The following is a 24,722-nucleotide window of genomic DNA, read 5'->3' as shown; positions in this document are numbered from 1 at the left end:
TGTTCTGTTTAATTAATAGCTGTCAAATTACTGATTTCCTCAAAAATTAAAATAGGATAAAAATATCACATAAGTACAATTTTTCTTTGATTTTAAGAGGATTTAAGGATCTTTTCATTTATCTATGAATGGCTCACTAGTTTTTTGAATTCTGGATAAACAGAATTTATTGAATGACTTTCTGTTTTTTTGTTTTTAATCTTTTGTCCTAAGGTTGTTTCAACTATAAATACAAAACAAGAATACTGCCCAATAGATGGATGTATTAAAGAAGATTCTTTTATGGAAAAACTTCAGCCTAAAAAGTATGTTACATGTGCACTTATTTTAGTATTTAAAGTTCAGTATGTTTCTGAAAGAGTTATTTTAGAATTATTGATTAAAGGTCATTCTTAGATTAGTATTTCTAACCCATTGTTTACAGAGAGCTCTTTAAGTTTATAATTTGAGCTGTTAATGAAATGGGAATCCAGCTCCTAAAGAAGCAGCATTAGTTTGTCCTTATTTAAAGTGAGGCAAAAAAAAGAATGCAAGATTACCATTTTTACACTCTGTTTAATTGTTTTAGTCTCTTTTGCCTACCTTTAGCTCTTCCAGACTCTTTCCTGTTCTGTGGTTCTTCATTGCCTGTCCAAATAAAATCCAAAATCCTTTAGGCTAGCCGTCATGACTTTTCACATTACTGCTGCAGTTTCTCTGTCCAGATTTAAATGGGTGCTTAGAAACCAACAGAAGAGTTATTTCTTTGGGTACTAAAAGCACTTAGCTAAAGTCTGGCAACTGGTTTTTGATAGAACCAGCGGTAGCACTCAGGCTCATTGAATGCAGGTACTGCTCCCAGCTCCTCTATTTGTATTCCATCAGTCACTTCCTCCATAAGCTCTGAGTGGAGTGATTAGAATAAATCTTTAGGAATCTTTGTGGCTCTGTGTGAGTCATAACATATAGGAACATCTACATATCTAGCAGGTGACTTACTGTGTGAGGGAGACCGACTTTAAAAGGGCAGTAAAGATTGTGCACCCGCTCCATAGGAGGGAGCCCCTGCTCAGCTCCAGCCAGTCACTGGAGCTGTGTGTTGAGACCATCCCAGTGGTCCCAGATTATCCTTTTCTTTTCCAAGACAAAATAGAAATCTGGACTTCTATGTGAAACTTCCTTACTTTTTAACCATCATGCAAGTCAAGTCTGATTGTACTTTTGTCTAGGTATGTGTAATGTCAAATACAGTTGCAAAGTAAAGTTTTACTTTCAGCAGTAGATGAATCTGTTTCAGGTACCCCATTTTTTTTCCAAATTGCCATTTTTTAATTAGTTCTCCATGTCGAGTGTACTTACGTTAGAAACTCCTATTTCCTAATTTCAGTAGAGTTTGGTTTAAATAGTTATATATTTTAAAATAGAAGTATTCCTTGATACATGATGTATTTCCTTCCTGATTTGTCTTTAATATTTTGAAACAGGAATTGAATGATGGACTCCTTATGGCTAATGCATTCACATATGTTTTCAAGAACATGAATATCCACTTTTTAAAGTAATTGAATGTTTAAAAATTACCTAGTGTATTATTCTATGAGAGTAACATTTAATCATAATAAACTATTATAGGCTTATGATTAACTTATTCAGCAAACACTGAGTGCTTACTGTGTGCCAGCCAACATAGGGGTATAAAGGTAAAAATAGGCCGAAACTCTAGCATCTGTAGACAAGAAATGCAGCTTACTCTTCCGTTGAAATTAACTTGCCTAGTAAATTCATTACCTTTATGTACATAAGGCAGGCCTATAAGTACATTTTTTAATAGCTGGCATTTGTGTGTATAAATACTTTAATTGAGCTTAGGACAGTTCAATGATTACCAACATCTCTACCAAAAAATATCAGGGAAGGTGAGATGATTAGGAAATTAAAGCACAATTTATACTGTAAGCTGTTATTTTTAGGAATTTGTTAAGAAGTTGAATTCTTTTTTTTTTTTGCGGTACGTGGGCCTCTCACTGTTGTGGCCTCTCCCGTTGCGGAGCACAGGCTCCGGACGCGCAGGCTCAGCAGCCATGGCTCACGGGCCCAGCCGCTCCGCGGCATGTGGGATCTTCCCGGACCGGAGCACTAACCCGTGTCCCCTGCATTGGCAGGCGGACTCTCAACCACTGCGCCACCACGGAAGCCCAAGAAGTTGAATTCTTGATTAAAATTGTTTTATGTGAAAGCGTATTTGGTCATGGTTTTCCTCTCTTTGCATATCATAGATAATTGAGAACCCACTGTAAGTGTTCTTATAAGTCATCATAAGAATTATTTTATTTTTTTTTGCGGTACGTGGGCCTCTCACTGTTGTGGCCTCTCCCATTGCAGAGCACAGGCTCCAGACGCGCAGGCTCAGCGGCCATGGCTCACGGGCCCAGCCGCTCCGCGGCATGTGGGATCTTCCCAGACCAGGGCACGAACCCGTGTCCCCTGCATCGGCAGGCAGACTCTCAACCACTGCGCCACCAGGAAGGCCCCTCAACATTTTTTTAAACTTACTTTTCCCCTCTAATTAGCTGCTAAGTCTTACCAATTCTGCCCCCAACAGGGAAGCCCAGGATTATTTTTGATAGAGGGTAAAAATCAGAATAGAAGATTTAAAACATTATATAAATGTTGATATTTAAAATAATGTACTTGACATTTTTCCAGGATGAAGAATTGTTCTCAGGACTTTAAAAAGACTGCTGATCTACTAACTGTTGGTTTAGAACATTCAACCTCCACACACGGGACTGTTTTGAACCCATCAACTGTAATAGAGGTATGAAAAATGTAATTCATGAAGTGAGATGAGGCCAAACATTTTTACTTTTCTCTGGTAGCTTAACTTTCCTCTCCTCTCAAGGGTCCTATAATTATAGGTTGTTTTGGAAGCTTAAAGGTAACAGAGGTAAACCTACACTCCTTGCATGAATATCTTGTTTTATTCTAAACTATGTCTCAACAATTCTCTTTTCTTCCCAAGGCAGCCCATTCTACCTTTGACCAACTCTGTTAGTGCTCTTGATATTTACCTGTATGTAGCTGCTTCCCTTTGAACCTAGTTACTGAATTCAGATTCTGTGAAACTTGTGTAAAGTACAAGTTTCTAAATTCTTTTCTTTTTCAAGATTTTTTTTGATGTGGACCATTTTTAAAGTCTTTATTGAATTTGTTACAATATTGCTTCTGCTTTATGTTTTGGTTTTCTGGCTGCAAGGCATGTGAGATCTTAGCTCCCCGACCAGGGATCAAACCCACACCCCCTGCAGTGGAAGGTGAAGTCTTAACCACTGGACTGCCAGGGAAGTCACACAAGTTTCTAAATTCTAAGTGTGATTTTCCAGTTGTTTTAATGACAACTAAAAGGCCTAATGGCACTCGTTGATGATGATGTAATTGTTGTTGGAAGATTTGAATTGTACCAGTTACTACTTTTGATGACTTTAAATAATGTATTCTTTTAATTGAAGGTTAGAAACAGAATAAACTCCAAAATGCTGTTGAATGGAGTATTAAGTTTTTTTGTTAAGGAGATCATTAGTGGGCTGGGAGAGGAGAGAGCACTATCTTCAGTGTTTAAATCTTAACATAGCCTAATCATAATCTTGTTTTCTTAAAAACTATTACTTTTTACATGTATTTATTTATGGCCGCGATAAAATTTTCAGGTAGTTTTAAGTTACAAAATGTTTATAGGACATAATCCCATTTATTCAAAAAGATAGCTAAAAAAAGAAATCCGGAATGCTATCACCAAAACTCTAAAATGTTCTTCGTTGCTTGTTTTCAGATTTCTGTAATTTGTCTATGTTGCTTTTGTAACCAAAACGGTAGCTTGATGTTTCTGCAACTAATACAGTATATCTAAGCATCTGTTTTTATATTTTGTATTTGTATGTGGTCCCCCTCCCCCTTCTTAGGAGACTGAAACTGTGGAAGAAATTGATGAAGCATTGAAGGTGGCAGGGAAAAATTTTGAACAATTAAGTATTGCTGTAAAAGTAAGCATTCTGAATGATCAAATTCTATCATAAATTAAGGCATGTTCTCTTTAAATGTGTATATTTAGATGTAACATCACTGAAGGTAGAGCTTAGCACTGAGTTATTAAGTATGATAACCTAATGAGAGAGAAATGTACAAAAGAATGGAAAACTCTCATGGCCTGCTAGGATTAGTCTCCTAGCATTGTTGTGCTAGCAGCCTACTGAAATTGGAGCTTTATTAAGGAACTCTCATTTCTGCTTGCTGTGAGCTGAATTTTGTCTTGGAAGCATTGCAGATCACCCTTCTAACATTGCTCATTATTTGGCTGTATACTGTTACACTGAGTCTTATGTTCTTTCTTACCTCATCACCCAAGAGAGAGACTCCCTCATTTATTGACAAACAGCAAGCTCCTTGAACCTAGCAATGGCAAATTTACAACCAGGGCATTCAAAAAGTTATAGCTGATAATGAAATTTAAGACTTCAACAGATGAATTTGGGAGGGGGGTAAAAATTCAACCCATAACAGGTTCATGTCCTTCTCACATGCAAAATACATTCAGCACATCTCACACCCCCAAAATTCTTAACCTATTTCAGCATCAACTCTAAGTCCAAAATCTCATCTAAGTATCTTCTAAATCAGGTATGGGTGAGACTCAGGGTATGACTCATGCTGGGGCAAAATTCCTCTCCAATCTGAATGTGTGAAACTAATAAATTATCTCCTTCTAAAATACGTTGGTTGGGCAAGCAAAGGATAGACATTCCCATTCCAAAAAGGAAAAATTAAAAGGAAAAAAGGATCTCAAGCAATGATTCTTTGTTTAAAAATATAAAGAAGGGCTTCCCTGGTGGCGCAGTGGTTGGTAGTCCGCTTGCCGATGCTAGGGACGCAGGTTCGTACCCTGGTCCGGGAAGATCCCACACGCCGCGGAGCGGCTGGGCCTGTGGGCCATGGCCGCTGGGCCTGCGCGTCCGGAGCCTGTGCTCCGCAACGGGAGAGGCCACAACAGTGAGAGGCCCACATACCTCAACAACAACAACAACAACAAAAAAAAAAATATATATATATATATATAAAGAAGTATGTGGAATAGTCAACATTTTAATTCAAGTATTTTAAAAATATATAGGTATAAATTTTTTTTTTTTGGCCGCAGCATGCAGGATCTTAGTTCCCTGACCAGGGATTGAACACATGCCCCGGTACTGGGACCGCAGAGTCTTAACCAGTGGACTGCCAGGGAATTCCCTAATATTATATTTTAAGTTTTTATGAATTTAAGGAATCCTGCCAGAGAGAAACTCAGCTATCCAAAATGATCCATTTCCTGTACTGATTAAAAGTGATACGAAGTTTAGAAAACTTAGTGGATTTTCTAGGCCTTTTTGCTAATTTATCAGTACAGAGTGCTAACAAAGATGTGATCTTGTTGACAAGTACCAGGATTTAAAGTTTAACCTTGTGACTTATTTTTATTATCTGATCTCTTGTGTTGTTATTTTGAAAAGCCCAAAAAGTACCTTTTACTTTCAAAATTATGTTGAATAGTACAGTTCCTACAAAATAAAAATACCAAATTAGGTCTTTGTATTATGTTCTTCCCAGGTGCTCGAACACATATACAATCAAACAAAAGAGGAGACAGTCAGTTTTATAGAGGTTCTGGAGAAACAGTTTGATCAGCTTTTCACTTCTCTTGATTCCAGGTAATAAGTTAAAAATATAGACTCAGTGCAACTGAAGCTTTTAACATTAACTTGTCATTTTATTCCTTTGTATAGACTGAAGAAATGAGTAAATTTTAAACAAGTTTGGAAGGTAATGGGTGGTCCCTACAGGCTGATGTTTACAGCTTCAAAATGAAGAACTATTTATTTATTCATTTAGGCTATTTGTCTTCTGGTCCCAAAGCTGTTAAAATAAACAATTTCTTTCTTAAAGCAGTTAGCACAGAAAAATACTTTCCAATTCTGAATCCTGTTGTAGAATTCAGCGTACTTGGGAAAATGCAAACATACATTTTCATGTGGATAGTTCCATCACTTTTTTTCAGGTATTTGCATCAGAGCAAAGAATACTCTAGTGATTTTTCTAAACAAATACCATACTGTTACATATCCAGTCTTTTTAAAAAGTTGATATATATGATCTCAAATAATCTTTAATCACACTTTGCATTTCAAGAGACAGGCTCATAAAAGTTGTGATAAATATATTTAGAAATGGTACTTGCCTATTTGGCTCTTAGTTCTTTTTTTTAGTCTGATTAGGATGACTAGAACATATGCTCAACACTACGAATGTATCAGTTGATATTCTTTATTCCTCAATGCTGATGGTATGTCACATTTGGTATTTAATTATAACACTTAAGTGATAGGTCATGTGCATGCATTTAAAAAATACTTCTTAAAAGTAGTAAATACACATAATGAAGTTTACCTTTTTAACCATTTAAAAATACAGTTTAGTGGTGGGGGGAGGGGTTAATCGGGAGCTTGAGATGAACATACACACACTGTATAAGATAGATAACCAACAAGAACCTACTGTATAGCACAGGGAACTGTACTAAATATTCTATGATAACCTTTTTGAGAAAAGAATCTAAAAAAGAATGAATATATGTATATGTATAACTGAATCACTTTGCTGTATACCTGAAACTAACACAACACTGAGTATCAACTATACACCAATAAAATTAAAATTAAAAAAGTACAGTTTAGTGGCATATGGTAATTTTATGTTTAACTCTTTGAAGACTGCCAAACTACATTCTATGGTGGCCACACGTTACATTCCCACCAGCAGTGCACAAAGGTTCCAATTTCTCCACATCCTCACCAACATTTGTGTTTTTTTTAAAAAAGATGAGCCATTTTCAGAATGTGAAGTGATGTCTCATTTTTGGATTTGACTTACATTTCCGTAATGGCTGGTATTGTGGAGCACATCTTTTCATGTGCTTGTTAATTGACCATTTGTTTATTTTCTCTGGATAGGTATGTATTCCAGTTCTTTGCCCAATTTTGATTTGGATTATTTATTTTGTTGTGGTTGGAGTAGGAGTTCTTTATACATTGTGGATGTTAGTCCTTTATCAGATACATCATTTTCAGATATTCTCTTTCTGTGTCTTACCTTTTGTTTGTGTTTTTTAAAAAAGTTTTTTATTGGAGTATAGTTGATTTACAATATTGAGTTAGTTTCAGGTGTACAGCAGAGTGATTCATTTACACATACATGTATTCTTTTTCAGATTCTTTTCCATTATAGGTTATTACAAGATACTGAATAGGGTTCCCTGTGCTGTACAGTAGGTCCTTGTTGTTTATCTACTTTATATAGGGTAGTGTGTATCTGATAATCCCAACCTCCTAATTTATCCCTCCCTCCCTTTCCCCTTTGGTACCATAAGATTGTTTTCTATGTCTATGAGTCTGTTTCTGTTTTGTAAGTAAGTTCTTTTATATTATTTTTTAGATTCCACATAAAAGTGATATATGATATTTGTCTTTCTCTGACTTCACTAAGTATAATATTCTCTAGGTCCATCCACGTTGCTGCAAATGGCATTATTTCATGCTTCTTTATGGCTGAGTCGTATTCCATCGTATACATATGTCACATCTTCTTTATCCATTCATCTGTTGGACACTTAGGTTGCTTCCGTGTCTTGACTATTGTAAATAGTGCTTCTGTGAACATTGAGGTGCATGTGTCTTTTTGAATTAGAGTTTTCGTCTTTTCCAGATATGTTCCCAGGAGTGGGATTGCTGGATCATATGGTAACTCTATTTTTAGTTTTTTTTTGGTTTTTTTTTTTTTTTGTGGTACGTGGGCCTCTCACTGTTGTGGCCTCTTCTGTTGCGGATAGCACAGGCTATGGACGCGCAGGCTCAGCGGCCATGGCTCACGGGCCCAGCCGCTCCGCGGCAAGTGGGATCTTCCCGGACTGGGGCACGAACCCACGTCCCTTGCATCGGCAGGTGGACTCTCAACCACTGCGCCACCAGGGAAGCCCCTATTTTTAGTTTTTTAAGGGACCTTCGTACTGTTCTTCATAGTGGCTATATCAATTTCCATCCCCACCAATGGTGTAGGAGGGTTCCCTTTTCTCCACAGCCTCTCCAGCATTTATTATTTGTAGACTTTTTGATGATGGCCATGCTGACCCATGTGAAGTGATACCTCATTGTAGTTTTGATTTGCATTTTTCTAATAATCAGTGATGTTGAGTACCTTTTCATATGCCTGTTGACCATCTGTATGACCGTCCTCTTTGGAGAAATGTCCATTTAGGTCTTTTGTCCATTTTTTGATTGTTGTTTTTTTTTTTAGATATTGAGCTGCTTGTATTTGGACATTAAGCCTCTGTTGATCACATCGTTTGCAAATATTTTCTCCCAGTCCGTAGGTTGTCTTTTGTTGTCTTGTTTATGGCTTCTTTTGCTGTGCAAAAGCTTGTAAGTTTGATTAGGTCCTATTTGTTTATTTTTGCTTTTATTTCTTTTGCCTTGGGAGACTGACCTAAGAAAACACTGCTTCTGTGGCTTGTCTTTTCACTCTCTTGATAGCATTCTTTGATCCAAAAAAGTTTTTAATTGATAAAGTCCAGCTTATCTGTTTTTTCTTTTGTTGCCTGTGTTTTGATGTCATATGCAAGAAATCATTGCCAAATCTAACATCATGAAGCTTTCCCCCCCTGTTTTCTTCTAAGAGTTTTAGCTCTTACATTTAGGTCTTTGAGTCATTTTAAGCTAATTTTTGTGTATAGTGTAAGGAAAGGGTCCAACTTATTCTTTCCCATGTGGATATCCAGTTTTCCCAGCACCATTTGTTGAAAAGACGGTCTTTTCTCCATTGAATGGTCTTGGCACTCTTGTCAAAACTCAGCTGAACCGTATATGTGAAGATTTATTTATGAGCTCTCTGTTCTGTTCCATTGGTCCATCTGTCTGTCCTTGTGGCAGTAGCACACTGTTTAATGTGGCTTTGTAGCAAGTTTTGAAATCAGGATGTGTGAGCTCTCCAACTTTGTTCTTTTTCAAGGTTGTTTTGGAAGTTTAGGGTCCCTTGAGATCTCATGTGACTTACAGGATGGGCTTTTCTATTCTACATGAAACATCATTGGGATTTTGATAGGGATGGCTTTGAATTGTAGATTGCTTTGGGTATTGACATCTTAACAATATTAAATCTGGTTCATGAACATGGGAGATCTTTCCATTTATTTTGTCTTCCTTAATTTCAGCAGTGTTGTGTAGTGTACAAGCGTACAAGTCTGTTGCGTCCTCGGTTATGTTTATTCCTGAGTATATTCTTCTTTTTATTCTGTTGTAAAATGAATTGTTAATTTCCTTTTCGGACTGTTCATTGTTAGTGTGTAGAAATGCATCTGATTTTTTGTTGTGTTCATTTTGCATCCTACATCTCTACTGAATTCGTTTATTAGACCTACTGGTATTTTTGTGGCATCTTTACCTATAAGATCATGTCATCTGCAAAAAGAGATCATTTTCCAACTTCTTGTAAATTTGGATGGCTTTTATATCTTTCTTTTTTTTTTGGCCTATTTACTCTGGCTAGAACTGACAACGATATATTAAATAGCAATGGCAAAATCTCACATCCTTTTCTTGCTACCGTTCTTAGAAGAAAAGCTGTCAGTCTATCATCGAATGTAATGTTAGCTGTGGATTTTTCTTATATAGCCTTTATTATGTTGATGTAGTTTCCCTCAATTCGTAATTTGAGTGTTTTTATCCTGAAAGGTGTTGAGAACGTCACATCCTTTTTCTCTATCATTTGAAAGAACCCTGTGGGGGGATTTTACTTGCTTCTGTTAATGTGCTGTATAACATTAATTGATATTCATATATTGAAGCTTCCTTCATTCCAGGGAATAAATCCCACTTGACATGATGTGGTATTCTTTCACTATACTGCTGATTCAATTTAGTAGTATTTTATTGAGGATTTTGCATTAATATTTCTAAGAGACATTAATCTATAGTTTTCTTATAGTGTTTTCATATGGCTTTGGTATGAGGGCAATGCTGGTCTCATAGAATAAGTTAGGAAATGTTTTCTCTGGCTCTTCAGTTTTTTGGAAGAGTTTGAGGAGGATTGATGTTAATTCTTCATAAAATTTTTGAAGCCATCTAGTCCAGGGCTTTTCTTTTTGGGGAAGCTTTTGATTACTGATTCAATCTTCTTACTTTTTTTTGGTCTGCTCAGATTTTCTATTTCTTCATGATTCAGTGTTGGTAGGTGGTGTGTTTCTAGGAATTCGTCCATTTCGTCTAGCTTATCCAATTTCTTGGCATACAGTTATTTACAGCACTGTTTTCAAATATTTTTTGTCTGTAAAATTGATCATCCTATGGCTACTTTATTTTTGAGTTTAGTAGGTTGGCTCTTCTCTTGTTTTCCTAGATAGTGTAGCTGAAAGTGGTCAATTTTGATCTTCTCAAAGAACCACCTTTTGGTTTCTTTGATTTTTCTCTATTTTATCCTATTTATATACTTGTTTCCACTCTAATCTTACTACTCCTTCCTTCTGCTAGCTTTGGGCTTAAGTTTGTTCTTTTACGGTTCCTAAGGTGTAAAGTTAGGTTGTTGGTTTGCCATGCCTTTTTTAATGTGTTTACAGCTGTATATTTCTCTTTTAGCTCTGCTTTCACTGCATCCCATAAATTTTGATACTTTGTTTTTCCATTTTCCTTTGTCTCAAGATATTCTCCTTGTGTTTTTCTTTTTTCTTTGATCCATTTGTGTTTAGTAGTATGTTATTTAATTTCCACATATTTGTGAATTTTCCAGTTTCCTTCTATTATTGATTTCTAGTTTTATTCCATTGTGATCAGAAAAGATACTTTGTATACTTTCAGTCTCTTAAAATGTATTAAGAGTTCTTTTTTGCCCTAATATGTTGTCTAACACGGAGAGTGCTCCATGTATGCTTGAGGAAGATGTGTATTGTCTGTCATTGGGTGGAGTGGGTTTTTTTTGGTTTTTTTTTGTCTTTTGCGGTACGTGGGCCTCTCACTGTTGTGGCCTCTCCCGTTGCGGAGCACAGGCTCCGGACGCACAGGCTCAGCTGCCATGGCTCATGGGCCCAGCCGCTCCGCGGCATGTGGGATCTTCCCGGACCAGGGCATGAACCCGAGTCCCCTGCATCGGCAGGTGGACTCTCAACCACTGCGCCATCAGGGAAGCCCTGGGTGGAGTGTTTGTATGTTAGGTCCAGTTGGTCTACAATGTTGTTTAAGTAGTCTGTTTCCTTACTGATATTCTGTATGGTTTTTCTGTCCACAGTTGGAAGTGTAGGATATTGAAGTCTCCACCTATACTTACAGAGCTCTCTCTTTCTCCTTTATTACATCAATGTTTGCATCATATATTTTGGGCCTCTGATGTTTGGTACATATGTATTTATAATTGTTTTATTGGTGAATTGACCCTTTTGTCAGTCTATAACGTCCTTCTTTGTCTTGTAACGGTTTTTGACTTAGTGTCTATTTTGCCTGAAATTAGCATAGCCACCCTAGCTCTCTTTTGGTTACTATTTGCATAGAATATCTCTTTCCATCCATTCACTTTCAACCTATCTTTGTCTTTAGATCTAAAATGAGTCTCTTATAGACCTAACTATATGCTGTCATTAAAAAAAAACCCAGGCTTCTCTGGTGGTGCAGTGGTTAAGAATCCACCTGCCAATGCAGGAGACACTGGTTCGAGCCCTGGTCCGGGAGGATCCCACATGGTGTGGAGCAGCTAAGCCCATATACCACAACTACTGAGCCTGTGCTCTAGAGCCCACGAGCCACAACTGCTGAGCCTGCATGCTGCAGATACTGAAGCCCGGGCCCCTAGAGCCCATGCTCTGCAACAAGAGAAGCCACGGTTATGAGAAGCCCGTGCACCACAACGAAGAGTAGCCCCCACTCACCACAACTAGAGAAAGTCCACATACAGCAACGAAGAACCAACACAGACGAAAATAAATTAAAAAAAAAAACAAAACTCACTTTTCTTCCACTCTCTGCCTTTTAAAAAATTTTTTATTTTTATTTTTGGCTGCGTTGGGGCTTCGTTGCTGCACGTGGGCTTTCTCTAGTTGCGGTGAGCGGGGCTTATTCTTCTTTGTGGTGTGCAGGCTTCTATATATGTCTAATAGCTTTTTTTGTCATTCATTTCCTCTATTACTACCTTCTTTTCTGTTTATTTGATTTTTTTTTTTGGTGGTGACACATTTTGATTCCCTTCTCATTTCTTTTTTGCATATTCTATAGTTAGTTTTTTTTGTGGTTATCATGGGCATTACAAATAACATCCTCACATCTATTTTGAATTGAAGCCAGCACAACTGAATTGCATACAAAATCTCTACTTTACATTTCCACCCCTTCTTTATGTTTTGTTGTCACAGTTGCATCTTAATACATTGTGTATCCATTGACATAGCTTTATAGTCATTTTATGTATTTGTTCTTTAAATGCTGTGGAAAATATGGAGGAGTCATAAACCAAAATTATAATAATAATACATTTTGTATTTGCCCATGTATTTAGCTTCTCCAGAGATGTTGATCTCTTTCATTTTAACCTGAAGGATTCCCTTTTGCAAAAAACCCCGAACGATCTGATTTAAAAATGGACAGAGAGACTGAATAGACATTTTTCCAACGAAGACATACACCTGGCCAATGGGTACCTGAAAAGGTGCTCAACGTCACTAATCATCAGGAAAATGCAAATGAAAACCACAATGAGATATCATCTCATACCTGTTAATATGGCTATTCTTGAAAATACAGGAGATAACAAATGGTAGCAGAGATATGGAGAAATGCAAACCCTTGTGTATTGTTGTTGAGTATGTAAATTGGTGCAGCCACTATGGAAAACATATGGATCAAAAAATTAAGAATCCACTAATTCTAATTCTGGGTATTTATTCAAAGAAAATAAACACACTAATTCGAAAAGATATATGCACCCCTGTGATCAATGCAGCATTATTTACAATAGCCAAGATAAGGAAACAACCTAAGAGTCCATCAATGGATGAATGTTTAAAGAAGATGTGGGGTGTGTGGGTGTGTGTACACACACACACACACACACACACATATAGATGTCTTTGTATGCAATGGAATATCACACAGCCATTAAAAAGAAGGGAATCTTGTCAGGCCCTAGATGCGGAGAACAGATTGGTGGCTGCTAGAGGTGGAGACAGGGGTGGGTGAGGGGGGTGAAAGGAGGCAGGAGGTGCCGCCTCCCAGTTACAAAATAAGTGTGTCGTGAGGGTGTGGCGCAGAGCGTGCGGCCGCAGTTACTAGCATGGTGTCACGTATTTGAGAGCCACTAAGAGAGCAGGTCTTGAACGTCCTTGTCACAAGAGAGAACTGTAACTGTGGTGGTGGATGGCAGCTGGACATTTTGCAGTATATGCACTTATCAGTTCATAATGCTGTACGCTGAAATTAGCACGATGTCATATGTCAACATACCTCAGTTTTTTAAAATAAAATTTTTTAAGTTAAAATTGTTTTGAAAAAGAGAATTGGGCGTTTGCCAAAACAGCCACCTCTCCCAGTCTTTGCAGACTGTTTGCCTGTGCAGCTGAGTTTTTGGATCAGCCTGGGTGAAGGCTTAAGGTACTTTGAGGTCTTCTCTGAACATGTATCTTGCATGAGTGTGGCTTGTTTGACTCCTTTGTATTCTTAGCTCTTTACAATGTCTTAATTTCCTAAAGCATCTCATCCCAGCTTCTCCTTTGAGCCTCAGGCGGGCTGTTGTGTGTCTGTATCTGTGGTCTCTGTTGCCAGAGCACCTGTAGCTGTTAGTCTCTCTGCAGCCTTCCCAGCCCACTTTCTCTTGCTGCCTGAGTTCCACAGTAGGTAAAACAGCCCTTCAGGCAGCCCCCCAGACAAATGAGGACGTTGCGAATAAGGTTTGCTGCGGCCCCTTCGGAGGGAAAGTGTTGGGAACTGCGCTGCTGTCTCCAGACCAGGACTGCACCACGCTGAGCAGGGGTCTGGGCAAGGTCAAGAAATGAAATTTCCTACTGATTTGACTGTGGGTTTCTCTCAGTTGCACATCTGCTTCATTGCTGTATACCTTTGTCCACTTCCCAGAGTCCTGTAAGATTGTTTTAACCAGTCTTTGGCTCTCATTTGAAATCTCCATTGGGGAACGAGGGCTTAGAGTTTCCTAGTCTGCCATTTTGCTGACATCACTCCCTGGGCATGATTTTTTTAGGAATCATCTGGAACTTATCAAAATGACCAATTATCCCCTAAAAAATTGATTTTCATAAAGCATATATATAATTACTAAAAGTTTTTTGGAATACTTCTTCACCTTCAGAGCCTTGTCACATTCTTATTACTCTTCAGTGTGGCAAACTTTCCTTTTCTGAGGCCAGATTTGATTTTGAGGAAATCGTTTTATTTATTTGATGAATAAGCAAGTTAGACACTATAATTTTTGGTCAAAATATCTTAATTTCCATAATAATTCCACTGTAGACAAAAATTTTTGAGAAGTGAGGCACAAATAATGAAATAACTCTGTGAGCTTCGTAAGTGATTACTTTGAAGATTATAGTTAATCGCTACCTAAGTTTTGGTTTGGTGAAGTCTTTTAAAGTCTCATTATTTTTTATATAAATTTATTTATTTTTAATTTTTGGCTGTGTTGGGTCTTCATTGTTCCACGCGGGCGTTCTCCAGTTGTGGCGAGCGGGGGCTACTCTTCATTGCGGTGCGCGGGCTTCTCATTGCGGTGGCTTCTCTTGTTGTGGAGCATGGGCTCTAGGTGCAGAGGCTCAGTAGTTGTGGCACACGGGCTTAGTTGCTCTGTGGCATGTGGGATCTTCCCAGACCAGGGATCGAAACCATGTCCCCTGCGTTGGCAGGCAGATTCTTTTTTTTTTTTTACGGTACACAGGCCTCTCACCATTGTGGCCTCTCCCGTTGCGGAGCACAGGCTCCGGACGCGCAGGCACAGCAGCCATGGCTCACAGGCCTAGCCGCTCCGCGGCATGCAGGATCTTCCCGGACCAGGGCATGAACCCGTGTCCCCTGCATCGGCAGGCGGACTCTGAACCACTGCGCCACCAGGGAAGCCCGGCAGGCGTATTCTTAACCACTGTGCCACCAGGGAAGTCCTGAAGTCTCATTTTAAATTCATGTAATATGTATCTGCTTATGAAATTCTAAAATGTCTAGGTAGGTCCTTGTGAGAAATGAGTACAGATATGTCTTTGTAATGGCACAAGTGACTGCAAGAGAGCCAGGATTTCTCTCTTACTTTTAAAAGTGATAGAATCGTCTAGTGTCTGTCATACCTCTGCAGTTCTATGACAGCTGTATCTGTGACATGATAATTGTATCCTTCTACAGAATTTACCTTTTTTCTAGTTATACGTACGTAGCTTTCAACTATAATAGATTTCTGGGCTTCCCTGGTGACACAGTGGTTAAAAATCCTCCTGCCAATGCAGGGGACACAGGTTCGAGCCCTGGTCCGGGAAGATCCCACATGCCGCAGAGCAACTAAGCCCGTGTACCACAACTACTGAGACTGCACTCTAGAGCCCATGAGCCACAACTACTGAAGCCCATCCACCTAGAGCCCATGCTCCGCAACAAGAGAAGCCACCACCATGAGAAGCCTGTGCACTGCAATGAAGAGTAGCCCCCGCTCACCACAACTAGAGAAAGCCCGCGCACAGCAATGAAGACCCAACGCAGCCAAAAATTAATTAATTAATTTAAAAAAAACTGTCATAGATTTCAGTTCAGTTGAATGCCTCATTAACCATGTTATTTAAGTTCATAAAGTAGTGAATTTACCTTTTCAATACTGTTGAGTTACTTTAAATTTACTTTCATAAAAATGTTTATGAAATACTGAAAAATAACTTTATCTTAAATGAAGGAAAAAGAACCTGTGTGAAGAGGTAGTAAGAAACACGGATGATTACTTATCAAATATAATAACGGCTAAAAGATATATTGAAGTGAAAAAAAATGATTTGGATGCAGCTATGAAGATAGCAAGAGAATTAAAATCCACACCTTCTCTAAGAATATACTGTGACCTGAATCAGGTAGTTTTAACAATTCATAATGTGAATTATTTCTGTGGTGGCTTATATTACCTACTTTGGAATATAATATTTAAGACTTAACAAGAAGAATTTATTTTTCAGATTATCCTAATTTGTATTGGCATCAATTTAGAATTCTTAGGTGTTTGAATTCTAAGATAAACATTAATAAACTTGTTTGGCCTTTTATTATTATTTACCACTTAGGGAAATGGTGCAATAAAGTCTTTATAACACACAGTCTGAGAACAAGTAGGATGACATTGAGTCGAAAGTTGTTTCTAGGACAGTTGAGTAAAAAATGAGGACAAGTTAAGAGTAGCAAAGTAAATAGGACTATTTTCTTTTTATAAACAGTTAGGTATGACTGTCAACTCTTGACTTAGAAACTTATCAAGATGCCATTTAGGTTTTTCTCCCAGCCCCCAGCTGTGCGCCTCAGGAGACAAGGTGATTCAACTCTGCCCTGTCATCTAATCATGGGCCTAGAATTAGGCAGCAGTAGAAACATGTTTCTTATGAGATCGTTTGGCAGGATGGGGTTAACCATTGATCCTCTTTGCTGATTTCTGTCTTGCTCCCTTGGGGTGTAGATCCTATTCTGTTGTCTTTGAATCTTCAGGGCCTCATTACCCATAGATGATCAGATATTTGGATTGAACTGAAATATAAAATAGAAGCCATTGGTTTACCTGCCTCCAGAGTCTTGAACTTTGAAGGAGAAGAGTTTGCCACCATCTTACTTGACCAGGCCTCCCTCCAGCTGTAGTTCTAAGAATAGTAATAGTTCCTATGTATTACATGTGAGGCATTAGGAGGTGAAAAAAAGTAAAATTTGGTCTTTACCCTAGTTAGCTGCCTTAGGAAGATGGGGAAAAAAAAAAAAGAGAAACGTTTGAGGACAGCAGTGCAGGTGCAGAATGAATCTGATCAGAATTTTCCCTGATCATGTAGCTGTATCCCGTTTATTAACTAGTGTCTTTTGTTATCTGTTAATACATATCTTCAAAAGATTTTAGATTTCTTTTGGGGAAAAATTCATAAACTCTTATTTGCATCCCTCCCTTTGCTTGCCTAAAATCAAACCCTGAGCACATTAATTAGTGAAAATACCTAAAGGGTATAGTTTTTTTTCTAAAATCTTACTCTGTTTCAACAGTATTTATAACAAAGCAAAATGCACATGAGTGATACTTCTCTTTTGATTTTAGATTATCTGGACTTTGAAATTAACATTTGAGAGCGAATTGTCACAAGTCAGCTCTCTAAAACTAAGGAACTCTCCCAAGTAAGTAAGTTATAATTCAGGAGAGCGTGGTAATTAAATATAAAAATGCATTAGGCTAGATTTATTAAAATAACAAGCAGTTATAAATTGAAAATTTGGGTCAAAAAATGTTTCCCAAATTAGCAACCAAATTAAAATAAGTGTAATTTGTGATAAATTAGAAAGTTATTTAAATGTTCTGTCTTTCAGAGTTTTTAATGTTAGCAACTAATTTTTATTAGGAAAAGTAATAAACTTGTATTAGAACATTTTTTATGCTAAGTATTTAATTTTAGGTTGAATATGAATTGCAGTGAGATCATCTGTATGTTCAACAATATGGGAAAGATTGAATTTGAGGATTCAACAAAGTAAGTATGAGAATGGCAATATGCTATTAGTGTCTGACATGGTGTAAGGGACAGAAATATTATTTGAGAAAGAAAAATTGATGTTCAGTGTAATATTTATGATTCAAAACCTGAAAAATAATATAAAGGGCAAAATGGTTACTATCAGTTAAATTCCACATAAAATATTTAAGAATTAAAAGACCTAGAAGGGGTCAGTATTCAATGATATATATCAGAGTCATCTTTTTTTAAAATAAATTTATTTATTTATTTATTTTTGGCTGCGTTGGGTCTGCGTTGCTGTGTGCGGGCTTTCTCTAGTTGCGGCGAGTGGGGGCTACTCTTTGTTGCGGTGCGCGGGCTTCTCACTGCAGTCACTTCTCTTGTCACGGAGCACAGGCTCTAGGCACACGAGTTCAGTAGTTGCAGCATGTGGGCTCAGTAGTTGTGGCTCACGGTCTCTAGAGTGCAGGCTCAGTAGTTGTGGTGCAGAGGCTTAGTTGCTCTGCGGCATGTGGGATCTTCCCGGACCAGGGGTCGAAGTTAGTACCTTTTTGTCCCTGTACTTAACAAACATATTGCTGTTATCTTACACCTCATTCTGAGTTAATCTGTCGAATCCGCATTGGCAGGCGGATTCTTAACCACTGCGCCACCAAGGAAGTCCTCCGAGTCATCTTTGAGATTCATTCATTCAGCTAGCATTGAACACTGATGTGCTAGGCACTAACACCCTAGATACTGAGATTTATGCAGAGAAGTTAAACTAAGTAGACAATGATACACATAAATAATAAAGTACATAATTGCTATGATAGTAGTTTGTGCAGAATTTAATGGAGATGCAAAGGAAGGAATGATCAGTTCTTTGAGATGTAACGGGTCTTGGAAAGAGGAGATTTTATTTTCCCTCATCCATGAAAAATGAGTAGCAGTTGGAAAGGAGGACAAAAGGGAGGCAGGCATCTTTGTAGAAAGAACTGTATGGGTAGTGAGATCACATACTACATTCAGGGACCTGCATGTATAATTCCATACGGCAGAGGATACATAGAGGCTGAATCCTAAAGACTTCGTTGTGTAGTGGTATTTGGACTTTATTTCTTAGACCTGTGCTATCCAATATGGTAGCTGCTAACCACGTGTGTTCATTTAAATTTAAGCGTAAATTAATTAAAACTAAATAAAATGAAAAATTCAGTTCTTTGGTTGCAGTAGCCACATTTCAGATGCTCAGTAGCCATATTTGGTTAGTGGCTATCAGATAGTGCAGCACAGTTTCATTATTGCAGAAGGTTCTGTTGGACAGCACAGCTGTAAATAATAGAAAGCCACTAAAAGATTTTGAGCATGAAAGTAAAAATAATTAGGTTACACTTGTAGAAGATAACTCTAGTGACCATAGAGGGTTCTTTGGAAGAATATGAGGCCGGAGGCTGAAGGATGGGTTAGGCTGTTATATAAATAGTCTCAGCAAATGATGAGAAACCAAATGTAGGTAGTAGCACTAGAGAGGAACAGATAATGACAAATGCTGAATAGGGAAAAGTGGTGTAACTTAGTAACTGTTCGGGTGTGGAGAATGAGGAAAAGGGAAGCATCCTCAGTGATTTATAGGCCTATATTTGGTGATGAATTGTGGTATTATTCACCAAGTTTGGAAATACAGGAAGAAAAGAAGTTGGGAGGGGGAAGATAGTGGGATATGTTGAGTTACTGTTGTTTCCTAGGTATCTCGGGAGAAATGTCCAGAGGGAAGTGAGCTGTATGTGCTGAAACTTAACAGGAGGTTCTGAATTTCATTCTTGGTTTAGGAGTAGTCAGAATGTAAATGGTTTAGAAACCCCCAAAAGAAAATAAGTTTATTCAGTTGTAGGTGGTATGACTCCTAAGGAAATCGTCCCGCAACAAGCATCACGTTCATTATTCTGAGGAAATAATGAGGGTCCAGCCCACAGCCTTACAAGCTCAGAAACAGACATGAGCAGATCTTACTCTAAGCCAGGTAAACTCATGTAAGCCAAGTTCAGAAAACTGGCATATAGTCAGAATGCCAGTTTATTAACTTAAGGGGCAAATATAATTGACACAGGGACTAGAATACTTATGTTGGCATTCTTTTCCAATATCCAGACAGACACAAGAAGCCAAATCATCAGAAGTTGCTTTGTTGAGGTGTTTTCCGAATAAAGAGAATAAGGTTTGTCGAATAGCTGAACAGTGTTGGTCCTGGACAGCCCGCTACATTCCTTTCCCCCCAGGGAAGACCTTGCCAGAGGCCTCAAGTACAGTCCTTTGGCTCAGCTCATCTTCCCCACATGTGGAGCCCTGGCCTCTATTTGCCTCTGTGACTAGACTTTTTGCACTTTTGTGGATGATCATCCTTTCCAGTCAGTACGTTCTTCTAGATATTTTCATAACTTGAATATGGTTACTATCAAATATTTTTAATACCAAAGGGTATATTGTCTCTTTAAGAGTCTGTATTGATCTTGCCTTGGTTTTAAATTTAACTCAGAAGTCTTTTAAATTTCTTCCTAGTTTTTAGGGAAAGTATCACTGTAGCCTGCCTCTGCTGATGATGGGTGGTAATTAAAGAATGGGTTTGCCCAGTGAGAGCAAGTATTGAAGTGCGTCAAGGACAGTGCCCCGGAAAAAATATTAAATTTTAAGACAGGGAAAGGGTAATCTGCAAAAAAAACCAAAACAAAACCAAGAAGGGGTAGGAGAGAGTGGTGTTCTACAACTAAGAGGAGAAGTCTGTGAGACAGGTTGGTTGACGGCATTAAATGTCTCAGTAAAGCCAGACAAGAGTTACTGTAAAAAGAAATGTTTTAGATTACAGAGTTGTCAACCTGTATGAATCCTCAGGTGTTTGGACCTTTAGTCAGTGTGTATTAAGAGACGGGTAAGTTAGGTCTGCTGAATCCAGTTGGCTTTTTAGGTTCTTATTTCTGATTTCATTTGGCTTTTTTTTTTTTTTTTTTTTTCCAAATTTATTATTTATGTTTGGCTGCGTTGGGTCTTCATTGCTGCACGTGGGCTTTCTCTAGTTGCGGCGAGCGGGGGCTACTCTTCGTTGCAGTCTGCGGGCTTCTCGTTGCAGTGACTTCTCTTGTGGAGCACGGGCTATATGCATGCAGACTTCAGTAGTGGTGGCTCGTGGGTTTAGTTGCTCCTTGGCTGTGGGATCTTCCCGGACCAGGGCTCGAACCTGTCTCCCCTGCATTGGCAGGCAGATTCGTAACCACTGCGCCACCAGGGACGTCCTCATTTGGCTTCTTAAATGGTGATCTGTGAAGAACCTAAATGTGTCATGGGTTAACGAAAATTAAAGCTTTTGAGAATCTCATTGTTTTGATAGAATATCTATACTTTTAGATTTGATAGCCCATATCTGTGTGGATTTATGAAGGAGATAGAAAAATTTGTAGAATAGTGGCTATTGAATAATCATATCCAAAGGATTCAGACTGATGGTGATTTTTGGCCTAGATGGAGGTTTCTAGTAATTTTCTCAGGATTGTACCTGTCACTGCTTCCTATACTTTATTTTTAAGCTAGTGAATTAAAAGAAGAAATAATCTTAGCATAGTTTAAAATCAAACACCTAAGCCAAATTAAAATTTGGATAATTGAAACTGAAAACCTATATCCACTGTCCTTTTAGGATCAGATCATTGTGATATGACTGTATATCAAGTTCTTTCTTCAGGTTCTCATTCAAAACCCTTGGGCTTGCTTGGGAATGGGCAGAAGTTTCGGGATAATGGAAATGTTCTAAAATTAGATTGTGGTTATGGTTACCAACTCTAAATTTAGTAAAAATTAATTGGATTTTATAGTGTGTAAATTATAACAAAACAGCTGTTTAAAAAAATACCTGTGGGACACCTATACAACTTTAACTCTTTGTATGTGTCACAGTACTGTCATGTGGAAAGGGAATGGTTTTAAGGTGGTTATAAAAAAATTATGAAATGATTTAAAGCAGCCTCTGTATTTTTAAACAGATTTGATCCTCAAGAAAGTGAAATGGGACAGAATGTTCAAAAGAAATATAATCATAAAAAGGAATTTTCTTGTAGTGGTACATACCCATCACTAGAAAAGAAAAAGGTTGACATTTCTTTCCAAACTAGTGAAGCCCCCCCACCAACTCCTTTGCAACGGGAAAGCAGTGATGCGCGTTTAGAAGCAAAACACTTCCCGCCACAGAGCAAGGTTGTTGCAGTAACCCCCTGTGAAACCCTTGCTGCTCTGCCTCAGGCGGGACCGAGCCCTGATGTGATCATCGAAGAAGTCATCGAAGAAGACCTGGAAAGTGAGTGAAAATAGAAAAGCAAGGAAACAATATATTGTGTGTGGAATGAGAAACGAAGTTAGTACCTTTTTGTCCCTGTACTTAACAAACATATTGCTGTTATCTTACACCTCATTCTGAGTTAATCTGTTGATTCCATGCCCCTACTTTCACATTTTCCAAAGTTAGGATAATTTTTAATGCAATAATATAGCTAAACTCTAATATTTGGTTTAATTAGGGTGTTTGACTTTTTAGTGTTCCACATACAAACCTCTATAAAAGATGAAAATACTATAAATAAATGACAACCATATTAGAAACAGTCTGATGACTTTGTTCTTAAATTTAAGAACAGCATATCTTAAATCTTTGTTCTGAGATACAGTCCTTTATAAAATGAACAAGCATGAATGTAGTAGCATCTGTTAATAATGTTTGTTAACATTTAAATGTATCATAATTGTTTGATTAGATTTCCAATGTTGGTGTTCACCCCAATTCAAAATAAAGGACATGCTGTTTTCTCTCATTTCCACAATATTATTATTATCTCACATTATCTCAGTGAGTTAAGAGAACTATCAGGACTTGGCCTGCTGATACAAGGGGGTCTTGCCCTTCCAGTCTTTTGCCCATTCAAGTACAGCTTTTTAAACAGTATGTTAAGTATGCCATTGTCAGCATAATAAAACTAATAACAATTGCCTTTATTTTCTCTCTTGACGAAGCATGCTTCACAGATTATCTTGTGGAGACACCTAGATATCCAAAAGAGCCTCTTCAGAAAAAATCATCTGTTCCTTTTGGATCAAAAGCAGGTACGTTAACAACTCTGAACTTGTTGAAGCAGAGTTAATACATAGTAACTCTTATGGAGAGGGAGGCAGTGAGTAAAATGAATTTTACTAATAACTAAAACTTAGTTATTTATTTATTTTTGCCACGCCACATGGCTTGTGAGATCTTAGTTCCCCGACCAGGGATCAAAACCAGGCCCACAGCAGTGGAAGCGCGAGTCCTAACCACTGGCCCTCCAGGGAATTCCTAAAACTTCTTCCTTTTTACTGTTATAAGTTCTGGCTGTTACTGGCAAAAATATTTCTGAAATTTATAACACTTCTCTCAGCTGTCTCCCCAGCTACACATACTTATCTCTTTACCTCATCCTCAGTATGGGTATTATTCTGTGTGATCTGTATTGGATAGGTAAAATGATCTATTTGTTCAGTTTTTATCATCTATCTGTACTTCAGTTCCTCCTAGTCTTTGTTCTTTAAACATTTTTACTAGATATACTAGGACACCTACATTGTTCAAAAATTAAATATATATGTATTAAAATACCCTGTGAACCTTTTCCCCTAACCTATTCCCATTCCATTTGTCTCTTCCTCCCTTCCAGTTTCTTTATTCATATTTGAACAAATACACATGTATTATTTTTCTAATTCTCATTTTTGGTTGTTTTTGTACACAAAACATAGCATACCATATACACTGCAGTGTTTTTTTAATTCCTTTCTTTTTTCCTTGTTTTTTTTTTTTGTCTTTTTTTTGGCCACATCACATGGCATGCAGGATCTTAATTCCCCAATCTGGGATCGAACCTGTGCCCCCTGCAGTGGAAGTGTGGAGTCTTAACCACTGGATGGCCAGGGAAGCCCCTTAATTCCTTCCTTAACATTATATTCTGGAGATCTTTTCATATCAGTAGAAACACTTGGCTTAATTACTGCTGTATACAAAAAGTTTCTCACTGTCTTTTATTCTGCCCCACCCTTACTTCCACCAAAACACACATATCTCCCCTTAAATGCTGCTCAGTATGTTGTCTTTCCCAGACTTTTTTTCATACTTCTCCAGCCTGATTTAAGATTCAAAGTGGCTATGAGCTAATTATTAGTTCTTTCAGTTTAGTATAGTTTAAACAGGATTTTGTTTCTATATTAGAAACATCGTTATCAATGGGGTTCTGAGTTCCAATTATTTTATAAATAAATTCTGAAATTTTGTTGTAATACAGTAGAGTTACAGCATATACTCTGACTTTAGAACCTAACCAACTACTTGAACTTCAATTCCACTTATTTAACATATTTTGCAAATAAAATAAAAGGTTTGCAGTTCAGGTTGCTAAAGAAATCATTGTGGAAGTGGGATGTGTTTGTTTTATCAGTCTAGTTACTGTTTGGGGTTTGGGTTACCTTTTGTGGGCCCAGGTATTCTAGAGTTTGCAGTGCTACAAGACACATTCTTTCAAAGGATACTGCATTCAGTTTCTGTGAATTCTTTCCTGACTTTTGGCTTATTAATGTGGTTTAAATATTCTCATCCAGGTTCTCCAGAGCTAGTTTTTGTAAGCCATGTAATACATCCTTGCCACTTCTACATTCGGAAGTATTCACAAATAAAAGATGCAACAGTATTGGAAAAGAAGGTGAATCAGTTTTGCAGTAAGAGTGTATACCTTGATCCTTCAGACATTTTGGAGCTAGGTAATGAAATATTACTCTAAGTTAAAATATGAAGCTTATTTAAATATTATAATATTGGCCAACCCATACAGACTTCTTGTAATACAGATTTGTGCAAGCATAAAGGTTTTGGAATTATTTAACATAAGTTCAGTTTTATTTAGGTAACTTAGCTAAG

At 37.7% G+C, this 24,722-nt stretch overlaps 1 protein-coding gene across 1 annotated transcript in view; it reads left to right on the top strand.

The window, feature by feature from the left end:
- Window positions 1-282: 282 nt before the first annotated feature.
- RNF17 (ring finger protein 17) overlaps window positions 283-24,722 on the top strand; it is a 100,834-nt gene continuing 76,394 nt past the window's right edge. The window contains exons 1-10 of the mRNA XM_029210218.1: window positions 283-305; window positions 2,686-2,797; window positions 3,939-4,019; window positions 5,620-5,720; window positions 15,973-16,144; window positions 17,356-17,432; window positions 17,708-17,782; window positions 21,778-22,088; window positions 22,799-22,888; window positions 24,407-24,565. Of these exons, the coding sequence (XP_029066051.1) occupies window positions 283-305; window positions 2,686-2,797; window positions 3,939-4,019; window positions 5,620-5,720; window positions 15,973-16,144; window positions 17,356-17,432; window positions 17,708-17,782; window positions 21,778-22,088; window positions 22,799-22,888; window positions 24,407-24,565 (1,201 nt within the window). The remainder of the gene's footprint in view (window positions 306-2,685; window positions 2,798-3,938; window positions 4,020-5,619; window positions 5,721-15,972; window positions 16,145-17,355; window positions 17,433-17,707; window positions 17,783-21,777; window positions 22,089-22,798; window positions 22,889-24,406; window positions 24,566-24,722) is intronic.

The sequence above is a fragment of the Monodon monoceros genome, unplaced genomic scaffold, assembly GCF_005190385.1.
Source record: "Monodon monoceros isolate NGI ecotype Baffin Bay Population unplaced genomic scaffold, NGI_Narwhal_1 Super_Scaffold_8, whole genome shotgun sequence".
Lineage (NCBI taxonomy): Eukaryota > Metazoa > Chordata > Mammalia > Artiodactyla > Monodontidae > Monodon > Monodon monoceros.
The sequence above is the reverse complement of the archived record's forward strand: the minus strand, read 5'-3'. Positions and strand labels throughout refer to the sequence as shown.